This window comes from Saimiri boliviensis, chromosome 7 (genome assembly GCF_048565385.1).
Source record: "Saimiri boliviensis isolate mSaiBol1 chromosome 7, mSaiBol1.pri, whole genome shotgun sequence".
In the NCBI taxonomy this organism is placed as follows: domain Eukaryota; kingdom Metazoa; phylum Chordata; class Mammalia; order Primates; family Cebidae; genus Saimiri; species Saimiri boliviensis.
The window spans coordinates 14,876,476-14,895,406 of record NC_133455.1 but is presented as its reverse complement, the minus strand read 5'-3'; the positions used below and the strand labels follow the sequence as shown (position 1 = coordinate 14,895,406).

At 47.3% G+C, this 18,931-nt stretch overlaps 1 protein-coding gene across 1 annotated transcript; it reads left to right on the top strand.

The window, feature by feature from the left end:
* Positions 1–4,576: 4,576 nt before the first annotated feature.
* Positions 4,577–15,210, top strand: PEBP1 (phosphatidylethanolamine binding protein 1). The gene is made up of 4 exons (XM_039472336.2): positions 4,577–4,853; positions 6,527–6,636; positions 7,911–8,011; positions 14,211–15,210. Exons 1-4 carry the CDS (start codon positions 4,719–4,721, stop codon positions 14,426–14,428), a joined length of 564 nt encoding a protein of 187 aa, XP_039328270.1. The 5' UTR covers positions 4,577–4,718; the 3' UTR covers positions 14,429–15,210.
* The last annotated feature ends 3,721 nt before the right edge of the window (positions 15,211–18,931 follow it).

Sequence of the window (18,931 nt, the reverse complement as noted above, 5' to 3'; positions counted from 1 at the left end):
CAGCTGTTTCTCTTTATGCACTTGAGCTGATTATAGAAGTCGAATCTGATAGGTCCAGGTCACGTGGTTGAGCCAGGCCATTTCATAGGTGGTTTAAGAAGGCTTTGAATTGGCTGAAGGTGGGAGGAGTGTCAGGGGATGGACCTAGGAGGATGTCCGAGGGGCTGAGGGCATGGCAGATATTCTGCAGCCTGTCTTGTTTAAGACACAAAGCAAGCTATTCTTCATAAAGACGGTCAAGACTGTGGTTTGAATGATCACTAATTTTTTTATTTTTATTTTTTAATCCTTAAGACAGAATCTCACTGTTGCCCAGGCTGGAGAACAATGGCATGATCTCAGCTTCACCACCCGGGTTCAAATGATTCTCCTGCCTCAGTGTCCCGAGTAGCTGGGATTACAGGCATGCACCACCACGCCCGGCTAATTTTTGTATTTTTAGTAGAGACCGGCCAGGCCGGTCTTGAACTCCTGGCCTCAAGCAATGTGTCCGGCCTCCCAAAGTGCTGGGATTACAGGCATGAGCCACTGCACCTGGCCTCAATGAGTGCTACTTTAATATTGCTAAAGTCTGCATGATGAAGCTTCCCTGAATTTTAGTATGATTTGACATACCTGGTTTCCTTCTGGATGTGTAGTCATCTGCATCAACCAAGAGCTGCAGAAGATTAAGTGAGAAATAGAGGGTATTTTCAAATGCTCTGAAATTCTCAAACAGAAAAGTAAAAAAAAAGAAAATCTTAACAGGAAAAATCTGGCAAGTGGAATCCTGGCGAACTGTTAATGCTTAATTCTCAGAACAGTGTCTCAGTGCAGCTCCTTGGCCGGCAGCCAGCACCTTGGTCCCCTGGAGTGGCAGTTCCAAGTTGCTGGCATGGCCACAACAGCAGTTTCTGGACTCCAGCTAAGGACAGAACTTTGTTTTTTGTCCAAAATTCCCTTATTATTATTTTTGTTTTTTGAGATGGAGTCTCACTGTGTCACCCAGCCTGGAATGCAGTGGCACGATCTTGGCTCACTGCAAACCTCCACTTCCCGGGTTCAAGCTATTCTCCTGCCTCAGCTTCCCGAGTAGCTGGAATTACAGGCACCCGCCACCAGGCCTGGTTAATTTTTATATTTTAAGTAAAGGCGGGAGTTTCATCATGTTGGCCAGGCTGGTCTTGAACTTCTGACCTCAGGTGAACTGCCCGCCTCGGCCTCCCAGAGCACTGGGATTACAGGTGTGAGCCACTGCGCCTGGCCCCAAATTCCCCAAATAAACACTTTCTTTTGCAGAAGCGCAATGAGTGAAACTGGCATGAAGCCATTCCACTGAATAAACACATCAGTCAATTTCCTGCTCCTCACTCAACAAACAAAAACAACTCGTGGTTTTCCAGGTTGGTTCATCTGAGTCTACCTGCAACCAGTACCTGCCCAAGCTTCCGATCTAGAAGAGGCACAGGTGGCAGAAAGACAAGTGGACAGGAGAATAAATATCATCAATGAAAAGAGTCAAACTTTAAAACATTTGAAGAGATTGATTCTGAGTCAAATATGAGTGACCATGGCCTGTGACCCAGCCCTCAGGAGACTTGGAGAACATGTGCCCAAGATGGTTGGACACATCTTGGTTTTATGCATTTCAGGGAGACATGAGACAGCAATTAAATACATTTAAGATGTATATTGGGGCCAGGCGCGGTGGCTCTCACCTTTACTTCCAGCACTTTGGGAGGCCGAGGTGGGCGGATCATGAGGTCAGGAGTTCCAAGACCAACCTGGCCAACAGGGTGAAACCCCATCTCTACCAAAAATACAAAATTAGCCAGGCGTGGTGGTGGGTGCCTGTAATCCCAATTACTTGGGAGGCTGACCTCGTGATCCACCCGCCTCGGCCTCCCAAAGTGCTGGGATTACAGGCGTGAGCCACCGCGCCGGGCCATTGTCATTTGATCTATGTCTCTCTCCACTGCTAGACGATACGCTCTGGGAGGGTGGCAACTTTTTCTCCTTTTGCTTCCAAGGTTCTCAAAATGCGTTACAGAGGAAAGAACCAATAATTCTTCCTGTCAGTGCTTTGTGATTGAAGACATTCCATCCAGTCGACCCTGACTCTTAACCCTGTGATTCATCCCTTTAAAGCAGGCGTCCCCAAACTACAGCCATGCGGGCCGCATGCGGCCCCCTGAGGCCATTTCTCCCCCACCCTCCCCGCACTTCAGGAAGGGGCACCTCTTTCATTGCTGGTCAGTGAGAGGAGCACAGTATGTGGCGGCCCTCCAACGGTCCGAGGGACAGTGAACTGGCCCCCCGTGTAAAAAGTTTGGGGACTCCTGCTTTAAAGTATGTAATTTTTGGGCCAGGAGCAGTGGCTTTTGTCTCTAATCCCAGCACTTTGCGAGGCTGAGGTGGGCGGATCAGTTGAGGCCAGAAGTTTGAGACCAGCCCGGCCAACATGGTGAAACTCATCTCTACCAAAAATACAAAAATTAGCTGGGCCTGGTGGTGCAGGCCTGTAGTCCCAGCTACTCGAGAGCTGAGGCAGAATTGCTTGAACGCAGGAGGCGGAGCTTACTATGAGCTGAGATCATGCGACTGCATTCAGCCTGGGCGACAGAACAAGACTCTGTCTCAAAACAAACAACCAAACAAAAAAATGTGTATTTTTTGACCTAATTAATAAAAGCTACCATGTAATAAAATTTTCCTAAAAGTCCTTCAAGTTTTTAAAGATATACGTATAAGGATGTTCATTTCAGTGACATTTGTCAAAGGAAAGCAATGAACAAAACAGAGTACATCAAGAGGCTTGGTGAATAAATGGTGGTGCATCTAGAAAAGAATAAGTCATTAAAATGTTGAAGACTTTTTTGCTGCGTTTTATTTTTGTAGAGATAGGGTCTTACTCTGTCACCCAGGCTGGAGTGCAGTGGCGCCACCATGGCTCACTGCAGTCTCAAACTCCCGGGCTCAGGTGATCCTCCTGCCTCAGCCTTGCTGGTAGCTGTGACTACCGGTGCATGCCCCCATACTAGGCTAATTTTTGCATTTTTTTGGTAGAGATGGGATTCTGCCATGTTGTCCCAGCTGGTCTCGAACTCCTGGGTTCCAGTAATCCTCCTGTCTCAGCCATCCAAAGTGCTAGGATTAGAGGCCTCAGCCACTGCACACTGCCTGACGACCTATTTTTTGATGACTATTTTATAATGGTAGGATACAATGCAATCTTTTGGTGAATAAACAACAAAATCATCTATACTCATAGTATTTTTAAATATGAAAGATATACCCCAAATGATTACTGACGTTTATATCAAAGTAATGAGAGAGAAGAAAATTTTTACTTCTTTGGGTTTTTTTCTTTTTCTTTAATGAACTTGTATTATGTCCCAGTAAGAATGGAAATCAAGAGAACTTTTTATTCCATGGGAGGAATTATCAAGGCCAAGGATCAAAACAGATAAGAACTATTATATAGTGCTTATTATATTCAGCAAAAAGCAAGCAGTTGGTGGTCACAGTAAGAGCAGTTTTGGTATTAATAAATACGGTTTACAAATTTTTCTCAAAAAAAAAAAATTTCTCAGGAATTTTGTGAGGAACAAGCCGGGGTCAAATACATGAGTAAATATATTTAAATTTATGGGCAAGTGGGATCAAATATATGAGTAAATATATTTAAATTTATGGGCAAATGTATTTGTATTAAAATTATGGGCGAGTGGGATCAAATATATGAGTAAATATATTTAAATTTATGGGCAAATGTATTTGTCCGTGGAAAAAAACAGACAAATACATTTCCCCATTTATTTAAATGCTCAAAAGTTCACTCAGGGGCTGTCACCAGGCAATTACCATGACAAATGATCACTTGTGAAAATACAAGGAAACGGGAATCTGGCTCGTTGCAATTAGTGCAAGAGAAAGGCAAGGCCTTCCTGTTTCTTGTTCTGAATTCGCTGTATGTGTGAAGATGTGGTCTTGCTCTGAAGCACAGACAGGGGTGCAGTGGCAAGGTCATAGCTCACCACAGCCTCAAACTCCTGGATTCAAGTGATCCTCCCGCCCCAGTCTTCAGAGTAGCTAGGACTACAGGCATGCACCACTGTGTCAGGCTTTTTTTTTTTTTTTCTTTCCAAGTTTCCCGCAAAGTCGGGGTCTCGCTACGTTGTCCAGGATGGTCTCAAACTCCCGGGGTCAAGCGATCCTCCTGCTTTGGCCTCCCAAAGTGCTGGGAACACAGGCGCGAGCCACCGCGCCAGGCCACATTTCTGAATTTGGAAAGTGGACTACAGAATCACGCAGAAAACTCGGAAAAGAATCACGCAGAAAACTCGGAAAACCAAAACGCAATCAAGACGAACTCAATTGCATTTTTTTTTTTTTTTTCCCTAAGACGCTTTCTGAAGCACGAACCTCTCTCCCAGGCGAACCCGTTCCAGGTTCTTGAAACCGCAGCCTTGCAGGCCGAGTTCGCGAGAACTCGGCAGCCACTCGGAGCGCTCTGCACGGACTCGGGAGCACCAGAGGCCCTGCTCGGCCGGCTTCGGCCAATCAGAGGGCAGAGGGCGGTGGGCGGAGCTGGGCGGCGGCGGCGGCGGCGCGTGCGCTCTCTTGCCGTTGGGTCCCGCCTTCCCGGGCCAGTGTGTGGGGGGCCTTCGTGTCGCCGTTGCAGCCCGCACCTGACCTGCCGCGGCACTCTTCGGCTGCACGTTCTGCTCGGCCCCGCCATGCCGGTGGACCTCAGCAAGTGGTCCGGGCCCTTGAGCCTGCAGGAAGTGGACGAGCAGCCGCAGCACCCGCTGCATGTCACCTACGGCGGGGCGGCGGTGGACGAGCTGGGCAAAGTGCTGACGCCCACCCAGGTACCCCGGGCGGCGGGCTGCTGCAGCCAGCGGCCTGGCGCGGCGACCTGTGCGGACTGCCTGGATCGGACCGGGAGGAGACAGGGTTAGGGGCGGTGGGGAGGTTCAGCCTGCGTGCGTCGAGGCCCCCCAGGGCGAGGGTCCCGGGATCTATTTCCCATGCCCGGGGGTCATTCCGAGCACTGAGAACCCGGCCTGTGGCGTGGCCAGGCAGGCTCGTCCTGCTGCAGCAATTGATTCACTTTTCCCGGGTTTTGGGCCCAAGAGGGGCCTAGGACCGGAGACAGCCCGGACCCCCCTGGGGCAGGGCCCTGGAGAGGGACGTCCCCGGGACGAGGTAGGCTGTGGCCGCCCGGACGCCCCCAGACCCTCTCCTGGAGCCTCAGTATTTTAGGCCTTGTGTTGGAGGGCAGAAGCCCCACCCGAGAGCCTGTGGCGCATTATGTAACTGGCGATGAGCACGCGGACCCTTTCTCCTTTGTTTAATCGGTCCGGAGCGTGCAGCCGGAACGCTGGAGGGCAACGGTTTAGTTTTGCTGTTTGGCCTCCCACGCCCACGGCTGGGGCTGCTGAAAGTGAAAAAACTGGATTTGCAGACTCCACTGCTAGCTGGTTATGAAGCTCCGGGCAGCAGTGTCAAACGAACTGCCCTGACCTCACATTGTTTTGGATGTTCACAGAATTTAAATTGCTTTGGATGTTTAAATACGAAGTGCCCGTCTGACACAGTCGTCGTTGTCCCCCCTCCCCGGCCCCCCCCCACCCCCCCCCCGCTTTCTCCTTTTCTCTGCACTTTGAAACGTCTAGTTAATGCAGATTTCACTTTAGCAGGCCCCAGGTAACCTCCTGATCACCAAATCCAGAAACCCTGTCATTCCAGACAGTGTAAGGGTGTTGTGGAGAGGGGGACTCAGTGCCATGGTTGGAATCCCGGCCGCATCTGTTTCTGTTCATAGTGTGCTGGGATAACTAGCCCCATGGTGTTGTTGGGACTGAAATAATAACAGCCTGGGCAACATAGCAAGACCCCAACGCTACCAGAAAAAATTGGCCAGGCATGATGGTGCGGCCTGTAGCTTGCAGCTGCTCAGGAGGCTGAGGTGGGAGGAGTGGCTGCAGTGAACCTCGATAGCGTCACTGCACTCCAGCCTGGGTGACAGAACAAGACCTGGTCTCAAAAAAAAGATTATAAATAAAATAAATAATGTGTATTAAACTCTAGCTCCTGGCTCTCAGAGTCAATACAGAGTCATTGATTTTATTCAAAATCTATTCTGTTTTGTCTTTGAAGAGTCTCAGATCAAAGAAAGAGTACTGGTTTCTTCCGCATCTCTTTTCTTTTGAGACAGAGTCTTACTCTGCCACCCAGGCTGGAGTTCAGTGGGGCAGTTTTGGCTCACTGCAGCTTCTGCCTCCCCAGCTCAAGCAATCCTCTCACCACAGCTTCCCAAGTAGCTGGGATTACAGGTGCCCACCACCATGTCTAGCTAATTTCTGTATTTTAGTAGAGATGGGTTTCACCATGTTGGCCAGGCTGGTCTCGAACCCCTGACCTCAAGTGAGCCTCTCGCCTCAGCCTCCCAGCTGCTGGGATTACAGGCGTGAGCCACTGTGCCCAACCAGTTTCTTCAGCATTTCTGACTTTTTAACTCCAAACTGGTTCCTTCACACAGGTCAAGAACAGACCCACTAGCATTTCGTGGGATGGTCTTGATTCAGGGAAGCTCTACACCTTGGTGCTGACAGACCCGGATGCTCCCAGCAGGAAGGATCCCAAGTACAGGTGAGAGCTGGGAAAGATGGGGAAGAGCAGGTCATGCAGACATCACTTACCAAATATAAGCCCCTTGCTGGACATGGAGAAGCAGAACCGGTTTGGGATGGCCCCATTCATGCTTAAGCCAGAGAGTACATTTCCTGCCCTTTTGTCCCCTACAGTGGGCGTCTGAGAGCCATATCCATCTGTGGCCTGTTTTTGTAGAGCACCATGAGCTAAAAAATGGTTTTTACCTTTCTTTTTTTTTTTGAGACGGAGTTTCGCTCTTGTTACCCAGGCTGGAGTGCAATGGCGCGATCTCGGCTCACCGCAACCTCCGCCTCCTGGGTTCAGGCAATTCTCCTGCCTCAGCCTCCTGAGTAGCTCGGATTACAGGCACACACCACCATGCCCAGCTAATTTTTTGTATTTTTAGTAGAGACGGGGTTTCACTTTGTTGACCAGGATGGTCTCGATCTCTCGACCTCGTGATCCATCCGCCTCGGCCTCCCAAAGTGCTGGGATTACAGGCTTGAGCCACCGCGCCCGGCCTCTTTTTTTTTTTTTTTTTTTGAGACAGAGTCTCCCTTTGTCACCCAGGCTGGAGTGCAGTGGCGCAATCTTGGCTCACTGCAACTTCTGTCTCCCAGGTTCAAGCGATTCCTGCCTCAGCCTCTGGAGTAGCTGGAATTACAGGCATATGCTATCATGCCTGGCTAATTGTTGTATTTTTAGTAGAGACAGGGTTTCACTATGTTGTCCAGGCTGCTCTCGATCGAACTCCTGACCTCGGGTGATCTGCCCACCTCAGTCTCCCAAAGTGGTAGGATTATAGGTGTGAGCCACCATGCCCAGCCGGGTTTTTATATTTTTTAATGATTGAGGAAACCTTGAAAGAAGAATTAATCTTTGTGACATGTGGAAATTATACAAAATTCCCATGTCAGCGTTCATCAGTTATGTCTTATTGGAGCACAGCTAATTGTCGCCTGTGGCTGCTTTCATGCTGCCAAGGCCAAGTTGAATAGTTGCAACAGAGACTGTGGCTCCCCAGAGCTTAACACATTCTCTGGCCTTTTACAGAAAGTTTGCTGACCCCTGCTTTAGAAAATGTCAGAGGGTGGGAGGGGCTGGATCTGCTCTTCTGCAAACACATGAGGTTCGTGCTGGCCAAGACAGTGAGGACTGTTGTTTGTGGCTGTGGCCTGGCACCCAGCATGTTCTCAATGCACATTTGCTGGCCATGCAGTGAATGTCCCCTGAACTCCTGTGGTGCTGACGCCCCATGTTTCTTCATGCAGAGAATGGCATCATTTCCTGGTGGTCAACATGAAGGGCAATGACATCAGCAGTGGCACAGTCCTCTCCGATTACGTGGGCTCGGGGCCTCCCAAGGGCACAGGTTAGTAAAGACTGTTTTTGGTGGGAGGTTGGGCAGGGAGTTTGGATGCACATTAGGAGTGGCCCAAAGCTTTTTTTTTTGGACAGAGTCTCACTCTGTCACCAGGCTGGAGTGCAGTGGTGTGATCTTGGCTCACTGCTGCAACCTCTGCCTCCCAGGTTTAAGCAATTCTCCTGCCTCAGCCTGCTGAGTAGCTGGGACTACAGGCACACACCACCATGCCTGGATAATTTTTGTATTTTTAGTACAAACGGGGTTTCACCTTGTTGGCCAGATGGTCCCGATCTCTTGACCTTGAGATCTGCCCGCCTTGGCCCCCCAAAGGGTTTACAGGCGTGAGCCACTATGCCCCGCCCGGCCGAAAGCTTTTTTCTTTTGTTTTGAGAGCCCTCACCCTGTTGGAGATAGCATCTCAGCTCACCTCTAGGGCCTTCAGGGCACATTCAGACCTTCAGGAGTGTCAGGTGGCTAGAGCCTTGGGTTCGGGACAGATGGACCTTTGGTATAGAATTGCCTTTCCACCCCTAGCCCTTTAGCAAGCAGGGAAGTCAGTGAGAGGGAAGCACTGTTACAGAAAGCTCGGCCTGGCTTTTTGGGGCTTCAGTGGGTGGAATACACAGTTAAACTATCTTAGGCCTTTGCCTGGGGTGATCTTGAAGTTTCTAATTCTATAAAAGATTTCAGAAATGATCACTTAGTTTCCAAATTAACTATATAAGGTTGGCTTCTGTATCTCTTTTTGGCTCCCTTTTTCTCAAAACATCTAGCTTGTATATTGTAAAAAGATTTGGAAGATTTCACTAGAACCGTATTGAAGACACACAGGCACATTGTATTGTATCGTGTCCTATCTATGATATATAACATACATGTAACTATCTAGAGATAGAAAGAGAAAGACCACTGCATTGAAACTTTCCAAGTTGGATAAGTGCTGCCTAAGCTGATGGTGAGAGATGCATTATTATTGCCTGGCATTCAGTTCAGGATGTTTCCATTTGGTGGAAATGTCACAGTCCTCACTTTGGTACACCTTGTCCAGCCAGGAGTTCACATGAAGAGGTACAAGAACATCCCTGACATGGACAGTTGGTCACGGGCTCATGTCTGTAGACCCAGAAGCTTCAGATGCCTTTAAACTCTCTCACACATTCATAGCAGAAGGTAAAGGGACAGATTTCCCAGGGACCTATTAAGTTCTCTAGGGCAGTTATAAAATTAGGCAGTTTAATTATGGGAAGCAGACCCATGAGAATAAAGCAATTCAATAAGATCTGTGTTCTCATTTTTTTTTTTTTTTTTTTTTTTTTTTTTGGAGACAGAGTTTTGCTCTTGTTACCCAGGCTGGAGTGCAATGGCGCAATCTCGGCTCACCGCAACCTCCGCCTCCTGGATTCGGGCAATTCTCAGCCTCCTGAGTAGCTGGGATTACAGGCATGCACCACCATGCCCAGCTGATTTTTTTGTATTTTTAGTAGAGACGGGGTTTCACCATGTTGACCAGGATGGTCTTGATCTCTTGACCTCGTGATCCACCCGCCTCGGCCTCCCAAAGTGCTGGGATTACAGGCTTGAGCCACCGTGCCCGGCCTGTGTTCTCATTTTTTAAAAAGCCTCAGTAGGGCTGGGTGCAGTGGCTCACACTTGTAATCCCAGCACTTTGGGAGGCTGAGGTGGGCAGATCATGAGGTCAAGAGATCGAGACGATCCTGGCCAACATGGTACAACCCCATCTCTACTAAAAATACAAAAATGAGCTGGGTGTGGTGGCACGCGCCTGTAGTCCCGGCCACTTGGGAGGCTGAGGCTGGAGAATCACTTGAACCCGGGAGATGGAGGTTGCAGTGAGCCGAGATTGTGCCACTGCACTCCAGCCTGGCAACAGAGTGAGACTTTGTGTCCAAAAGGGAAAAAAAAAGCCTCAGAAACTCATTTTATTGTTCTGCTTTTTCCATATTCTTGTAGTATGGCACAATTTACATATAACAAAATGCACAGATCATGAGAGTTCAGTCAGCAAATTTGATCAAGGCATGGAAGGTACTAGCCATTGGAAAGATAGATGACGTTTCCATCACCCATAAGGTTCTTATGTGACCTTTTTACTTAAATTCCCCCAGAGCTACTCATATTCTGACTCTTGTCTCCATAAGTTACTTTGACGATTCTTGTGTTCATATAAATGATATCATGGGCCAGTCATGGTGGCTCACTCCTATAATCCCAGCATGTTGGGAGGTGGAGGCGGGTGGATCATGTGAAGCCAGGAGTTCAAGACCAGCGTGGCCAACATGGTAAAACGCTGTCTCTACTAAAAATACCAGTTATCTAGGCAAGGTGGCATACATCCGTAGTCCCAGCTACTTGGGGGGCTGAGGTGGGATGATGGGTTGAACCTGGGAGGTGGAGGTTGCAGTGAGTTGAGATCTCGCTATTGCATGCTAGCCTGGGTGATAGAGCAAGACTCTGCCTAAAAAAAAACAAAAAAAAAAACAAAAAAAACACAGTATCATGCAGTGTATATTTTAAGAAATTAGAGTTACTGGTTTATTTAATTCCAGATAGTATCTGTGAGATTGATCCACAGATTGCATCAATAGTTACCCCTTTATATTGTTCAGTAATATTCCCTTTGGTAAATAGGCTAGTTCATTTAGCCATTCTCTATTGATGGGCATTTGGGATGTTTTCAGTGTCTGTATATCATGAATAAATATCTAAACATTGTCCAGCCTTTTTTTTTTTTTTAAACTTCTGTGAATTATTCTAGGACTTTTCAGCCTTGAAAAGAAATTTGGACACATGCGACACCAGGATGAACCCTGAGAAGATGTTAGTGAAATGAGCCAGTCACACAAACACAAATACTGTTCAATTCTATGAGGTAGCTAAGGTAGCCAGACTTACTGAAACAGAAAATGGAGTGGTGCCTGCCATACACTGTTTTTTTTTTTGTTTCTTGAGATGGAGACTCGCTGTGTCATCCAGGCTGGAGTGCAATAATGGCACGATCTTGGCTCACTGCAACCTCTGCCTCTTGAGTTCAGGCAATTCTCCTGCCTCAGCCTCCCAGGTAGCTGGGATACAGGTGTCCGCCACTATACCCATCTACTTTTTGTATTTTTAGTAGAGATGGGGCTTCATCATATTGGCCAGGCTGGTCTTGAACTCTTGACCACAGATGATCCTCCTGCCTTGGCCTCCCAAAGAGCTAGGATTACATGCATGAGCACGCCCGGCCTGCGATACATTCTTGTACATACAAATTCTTGTTGTTTTGCAGGCAAGTGTTTCCGTTTTTCTTAGATGAATACTGAGGAGTAGAATTGTTGGGTCCTGGACATTTCCCCAGGGTTCTCCAAATGATTGAAAATTTTATACTCTAGCTCCAGAGAGCCATGATCACAACACTGCATTCCAGGCTCAGTGATAAGAGATCTTGTCTTAAAAAAAAAAAGAAAACCTTATACTCTGATCAGCAATAGAGCATATAACATCCTTATGGTTTCATGCTGGGATTAGGTGTTGTCAGAGTTTTTGACTATATACTTCAATGTGTGTAAAATGGTGCTATTTTGTGGTTTTACTGTTTGTCACTCTGATGACTAATGAGGTTTTTATGTCCTGATTGACCATTCTCCTTTGTTTTATAACTTGCTTTACTTGCTTTCTGAAAACTATTTTTTTAACTCTTGTAAAAACATAAAATTTACCATTTTAACTTTTTTTTTTTTGGATGCTAGAGTGCAGTGGTGTGATCTCAGCTCACTGCAGCCTCCAACTCCCAGGTTTAAGCGATCCTTCCGCCTCTGCCTCCAGAGTAGGGATTACAGGCACGTGCCACCATGCCCAGCTAATTTTTGTATTTTTAGAGGAGACAGCGTTCCACCATCTTGGCCAAGCTGGTCTCAAACTCCTGACCTTAAGTGATCCACCCACCTCAGCCTCCCAAAGTGCTGGGATTACAGGCATGAGCCACCACGCCTAGCCCATCTGAACTGTTTTTAAGTTTACCATACAGTAGTGTTAACTGCATTCACATTGGGTTTTTTTTTTTGTTGTTTGTGGTTTTTTTTTTTTTTTTGAGACGGAGTTTCGCTCTTGTTACCCAGGCTGGAGTGCAATGGCGCGATCTCGGCTCACCACAACCTCTGCCTCCTGGGTTCAGGCAATTCTCCTTCCTCAGCTACCTGAGTAGCTGGGATTACAGGCACGCACCACCATGCCCAGCTAATTTTTTGCATTTTTAGTAGAGACAGGGTTTCACCATGTTGACCAGGATGGTCTCGATCTCTTGACCTCGTGATCCACCCGCCTCGGCCTCCCAAAGTGCTGGGATTACAGGCTTGAGCCACCGCGCCCGGCCTTGTTTTGTTTTATGACAGGGTCTTACTCTGTCCTCTAGGCTGGAGCGCAGTGGCACGTTCTCAGCTCACTGCATCTTCAACTTCCTGGGCTCAAGCAACCCTCCCACCTCAGGCTCCTGAGAGGCTGGGACAACAGGCTACCACATCCAGCGAATTTTTGTATTTCTGGTAGAGATGGGTTTCGCCGTATTGCCCAAGCTGGTGTCACATTCCTCCTGCTGGGCTTAGGTGATCCTCCCATCTCAGCCTCCCAAAGTCCTGGGATTTGAGGCATGAGCTACTGTGCCCGGGCACTACATTCACATTGTTGTGAAACAGAGCTCTAGATTTTTCATCTTCCCCAACAGAAACTCTGTTCCCATTGAACAACAGCTTCCCATGTCCCTTCTCTTCCCCCCAGCAACCACCATTCCACTTTCTGTTGCAGTGTTTGTCTACTGTAGATACCACATGGAATTGTAAGCATCTGTCTTGTGACTGGCTAATTTCACTAACGTAATGTTCTCAAGGTCCTTCTCCGGTGTAGCTTGTGTCTGAATTTCTTTTCAACACTGAATAGTCCTAGAATAACACAGAGAAGTAAAGAAAAAATCAAGGCTGCGTGATATTCTGTTGTGCGTAAACCACATTCTGAACATTCATCCGTCAGTGGACAGTCGGGTTGTTTCTGCTTCTTGGCTGCTGCATTGAGCATGGGTGTGCAAATATTTAAACAACTTTAAAAAAAATTTTTTTTTTTTTTTTTTTTTTTTTTCTGGCTGGGCCCAGTGGCTCATGCCTGTAATCCCAGCACTTTGGGAGGCTGTGGTGGGTGGCTCACTTGAGGTCGGGAGTTCAAGACCAGCCTGGTCAACATGACAAAACCCAGTCTCTACTTAAAAAAAAAAAAATAGCCAGGCCTGGTGGTGCATGCCTGTAATCCCAGCTACTCAGGAGGCTGAGGCAGGAGAATCACTTGAACCCAGGAGGCTCAGGTTGCAGTGAGCCAAGATACGCCACTGCACTCCACGCCTGGCAACAAACCACTTTTTTTTTTTTCTTTCCTTTTTTTTTTTTTTTTTTTTTTAAAGATGGGGTTTCACCATGTTGGTCAGGCTGGTCTTGAACTCCTGACCTCGGGTGTTCCACCTGCCTTGGCCTCCAAAGTGCTTGGATTGCAGGCGTGAGCCACCATGCCCAGCCAACTTTTTTCAAAAATAAAAGCTTATGGTGCTTATTTGCATCCAGTACGTAATTGAAGCTTGTAGAAAGCTGCTTAAAGTGAGTTTGGGTCACTTGGAAGTGGGTCTCCAGTTTTCTAAGGAAGTAAGTTTTGGAGGGGGAAAGAAAATGTTCTTTAGCCTGTAGGCTCAGTCGTGGTGTGTCGGGCCCCAGTCATTGATGTGCTTTGTCCTTCGTTGATTTCTTACACCTGATGGAAGTGAAATGGGTATTCTGACGGGAATGGTGGGTCATGACTTGAGATGCGCTGGGAGCCTGAAGTGGGATGAAGTGCGCCGAGCCTCATGGGAGGCGAGGATAAAGGGGTCAGGAGAGGCTGGAACAAAGGGTTTGGGCTTGACACCAGTTGCAGCAGGGACTGTTGGGTGGTTTTCTGTTTCAAATGACCCAACCCATTCTATTTGGTTGGTGAAAAAGTAATTGTGTTTTTTGCCATTAACGTGTTAATTGCCATTACATGTTAATTTGCACCAAATACCTGTCTGGACCCTTGGTGTCCTTGTAAATGGTGTGGTCGTGGTGCCTCCATGTTGAAACGTTGGATAAAAACAGATGATGTCCCCTTCTCAGGTGCTGGGCTGTGTGTACATCTTCCCCGTCTCTCCCCACAGGCCTCCACCGCTATGTCTGGCTGGTTTATGAGCAGGACAGGCCGCTGAAGTGTGACGAGCCCATTCTCAGCAACCGGTCTGGAGACCACCGTGGCAAATTCAAGGTGGCGTCCTTCCGTAAAAAGTATGAGCTAGGGGCCCCTGTGGCCGGCACGTGTTACCAGGCTGAGTGGGACGACTACGTGCCCAAACTGTACGAGCAGCTGTCTGGGAAGTAGAGGGTTAGCTTGGGGACCAGAACAGTCAGTCTGTCCTGGAGGCCCCAAGCCATGTTCCCCAGTTCAGTGTTGCATGTATAATAGATTTTTCTTCTCCCTTTCCCGCTTTGCACAGGCAAGACCTGAGCAGTCAGATGGTGGTTTTGGGTGACTTCCTGCTGCCTGGCCTTTATAATTTTAGTCACTCACTCACTCTGATTTATGTTTTGGTCAAATTTGAATTCCATTTTGGGGGATATTTTGGTACTGAGATGGGGTCATCAAATTGTTAATATGAAAATAGCAACCCAGAATGTAAAGAAGAAAAGAACTGGGGTGAAAAAGACCAGGTTTGCAGTGATAGGGCAAAGCATCAGAGAATCTTAAAGGGAGGTTAAAAAAAATAAAGGTTGGCTGCCTCTGCCTTTGTGATCCTGAGTCCGGAATGGGACGCAGTGGGGTTTTATGGTGATACCACTCACCTAGACAACCAGAAGCTGGCATTGAAGCTTACCCCCAACACGTTGCATCTCAGATGCCTCAGTAGGCATCAGTAACTCGCTCTGGTCCCTTTAAAGAGCAGTCCTGGAAAAAGCAGTAGTGAGAGTGGCTTTGCTGTTGTTGGAGCATGGCCATCTCGACCGGCAGCAGTGCTGGCTGACAACCTAGCAGGAATCCCTATATCTGTGTCTGTTAAATTGATCATTCTTCCTGGGAGCAAGAAAAGCTGGTCTGAAGTTGCTGAACATTGCGTTAATTCTGCTGTTTGCTTATAGTTGAATAAAAATAGAAACCTGAATGAACGAGCTGAGTCCCCGGATGTTTTGTCCTATTGGATATGGGTTTCCCAAGTGTGGGAAATCTGGTCCCTCGGGGTGAGTCTTCTCTGTGACCAGCAAGTAATAGCTGGGACTTGTTCCAGAGGCCATACGGAGGGTGTCTGCCTCTACACATGCCATGCCATTAACCCATGGCAGGAGCAAACTGTTCAGACTTGAGGTTTCTAAAACAAATCATAAAACGTGAGGCTGAGTCTTTTGCCCAAAAAGCACTTTTGCTTCAAGTGGTCCTTTTGACCTAAGAAGAATGTTCTAAAGAAGCTGGCTAAACACCTTCCCCGTTGGTGAAGTTGTTCTCAGACGCTGTAACAATGCTTGAGAAGTAGCCTCCACTAAATGTTCTGATGTCTTATCCACAGAAAATCGGTACCAAAGAGGTGTGCGGGTAGCAGGGTGAGAGGGTCACGGTTTCATACCATCTGATGTACCGAAAGAAAGGAAAGGAGGTGTTTGAGGGCGCAAATCACTGTGATTTGGTCTCTGCGATGGAAAGAGGGATCCTCAGGCCTGACAGGTGCTAGCGACTCTGCCTTCCCCATCTTTCACCGCAGTACTTGTTTCTCTGAAAAAACTTGGAAACGTTTCCTCTGTGGAAGCACGTAAGGTAGATGGAAGTTTTCTTTTTTTTTTCTTTTTTTGAGATGGAGTCTTGTTTTGTTCACCCAGGCTAGAGGGCAATGTAACGATCTTGGCTTACTGCAACCTCCGCCTCCTGGGTGGGTTCAACTGATCTCCTGTCTCAGCCTCCTGAGTAGCTGGGATTATAGGCATGTACCACTCTGCCCAGCTAATTTTTGTATTTTTAATAGAAAAGGGGTTTGCCATGTTTGCCAGGCAGGTCTTGAACTCCTGACCTCAAGTGATCCACCTGTTCTGGCCTCCCAAAGTGCTGGGATTATAGGCATAAGTCACCATGCCAAGCCTGGAGGTTCTCTTAAAATGCATTTTTTACATAATAAGATTTTGTTGAGGCCGGGCGCAGTGGTTTACACCTGTGATCCCAGCACTCTGGGAGGCTGAGGCTGGTGGATCATGAGGTCAGGAGTTCAAGACCAGACTAGCCAACATGGTGAAACCCCATCTCTACTAAAAAATACAAAAATTAGCTGGGCATGGTGGCTTGTGCCTGTAATCACAGCTACTTGGGAGGCTGAGGTAGGAGAACTGCTTGAACTGGGACCCGGGAGGTGGAGGTTGCAATGAGCCAAGATTGTGCCGCTGCACTCCAGCCTGGGCTACAGAGCGAGACTCCATCTAAAAAAAAAAAAAAAAAAAAAAATTTTGTTGAACACAGGTTATAAAGAAAACAATTGTTGCCCGGGTGACAGGCACTTGTAATCCCAGCTACTCAGGGGCTGAGGCAGAAGAATCCCTTGAACTTGGGAGACGGAGGCTGCATTGAGCTGAGATCGCGCCATTGCACTCCAGCCTCGGTGACAAGAGTGAAACTTCATCTCCAAAAAAAAACAAAACCAAAAACAAACTGTCCTGTTGACCTTGAAAATAAATGTAAAGGCTGGACATAGTAGGTGGCTCACACCTGTAATGCCAGCACTTTGTAACGCCAAGGTGGGGCAGATCGCCAGCCTGGGCAACATGGCGGAAACCCGTCTCTATAAAAAATGCAAAAATTAGCTCAAGGTGTGGGCTTGTTCCTTAGTCCCAGCTACTAGAGAGGCTGAGGTGGGAGGATTACTGAAGCTCAGGAGGTTGAGACTGCAATGAGCTGTGATTGCACCACTGTATTCCATCCTGAGCAATAGAGCAAGAGTCTATCTCAAAAAAAAAGTACAATATAATAAGATGTAATATACATATGTGATTAGACAAGGCACACTATAGGAAGAAAATGTCTCCCACCTTCCACTTAGTTACTGGTTTCCTGTTTTCTTCCAGAAGAAAATAAAAATATATGTATCAGCATGTATCTACATATTTAGTCTAAAAAATAAGTCTTACTATACACACTGCCTTGTTCTGCATATTTTTCCTGAACTAATGAACTAACAAAAAATACACTGTTTGGCATTTTTTTCCTTGAACTAATGAATCTTTAGTTAAAAAGTCACCATAACTGTTTTGTTTTGCTTTTTTTGAGAAGGAGTCTAGCTCTGTCACCCAGGCTGGAGTGCAGTCGGCTCACTACAACCTCCACCTCCTGGGTTCAAGCAGTTCTGCCTCAGCCTCCCAAGTAGTTGGGACTACAGGCTTGCGCCACCATGCCCGGCTAATTTTTTTACTTTATTTTTAGTAGAGATGGGGTTTGGCCATGTTGGCCAGGCTGGTCTCGAACTCCTGACCTCAAGTGGTCAAGGCCCACCTCAGCCTCCCAGAGTGCTGGGATTACAGGTGTGAGTCACTGTGCTTGGCATTCACCACAAATGTTATTATTTGAGACAAATATTTGATCTTATGAATGTTCTATAATTAATCAGCCCCCTTGGGTGATATTTAGGTTATTTCTGGTTATTTGCTCTTATAAACAGTGTTTCAGTGAACATTTATATATATAAAATGCTTTTTCTTTCTTTTTTCTTTTTTTTTTTAAAAGATGGAGTTTCACCATGATGGCCAGGCTGGTCTTGAACTCCTGACCTCAGGTGATCCACTCACCTCGGCCTCCCAAAGTGCTAGGATTACAGGCGTGAGCCACTTCGCCCGGCCTAAAATGCTTTTTCAAGTAATTTTGTAGAGTGAATTCCAAGTATTGAAATAATTAGGTCTAAGGTTATATACATTTTTCATTTTTTATTTTGAGACAGGGTCTGTTTCTGTTGCTGAGGCTGGAGTGCAGTGGCACAGTCATGGCTCACTACAGCCTCTGCTTCTCTGGCTCAGGGGATTCTCTTGCCCCAGCCACCCAAGTAGCTGGGACTACAGGTGTGTGCCACAATATGCAGTTAATTAATTATTTTTTTTGAAACAGAGTTTCACTCTTTCGCCTAGGCTGGAGTGCAGTGGTGTGATCTCAGCTCAACTGCAACCTCTGCCTTCTGGGTTCAAGCGGTTTTCCTGCCTCAGCCTCCCGTGTAGTTGGGATTATAGGCACCGCCACCATGCCAGGCTAATTTTTGTATTTTTAGTAAAGACAGGGGTTTCACCATGTTGGCCAGGCTGATCTCAAACTCCTGACCTCTTGATCCACCAACCCCAGCCTCCCAAAGTGCTGGGATTACAGGTGTGAGTCACTGCACTGCACGTGGCCCCAATTTTTTTTTTTTTTTTTTTTTGTAGATGGATTTCCCTGTGTTGGCCAGGCTCATTTTCAGTTCTGATACTGAGAAACCATACTTCTTTTTTTTTTTTTTTTTTTTGAGACGGAGTTTCGCTCTTGTTACCCAGGCTGGAGTGCAATGGCGCGATCTCGGCTCACCGCAACCTCCGCCTCCTGGGTTCAGGCAATTCTCCTGCCTCAGCCTCCTGAGTAGCTGGGATTACAGGCACGCACCACCATGCCCAGCTAATTTTTTGTATTTTTAGTAGAGACGGGGTTTCACCATGTTGACCAGGATGGTCTCGATCTCTTGACCTCGTGATCCACCCACCTCGGCCTCCCAAAGTGCTGGGATTACAGGCTTGAGCCACCGCGCCCGGCCGAGAAACCATACTTCTTAAAGGTCACGCTGATCAGATTCATGTCAGTGGTGTATGAAAGGACCTACTCTTTCATACAATTTTCAGTCTT

Coding starts and splice junctions, on each gene's coding strand:
- PEBP1 (XM_039472336.2), top strand. CDS start 4,719: ATGCCGGTGGACCTCAGCAAGTGGTCCGGGCCCTTGAGCCTGCAGGAA. Junction 6,637..7,910: donor AGGAAGGATCCCAAGTACAG/GTGAGAGCTGGG, acceptor TTCTTCATGCAG/AGAATGGCATCATTTCCTGG. Junction 8,012..14,210: donor GGGGCCTCCCAAGGGCACAG/GTTAGTAAAGAC, acceptor CTCTCCCCACAG/GCCTCCACCGCTATGTCTGG.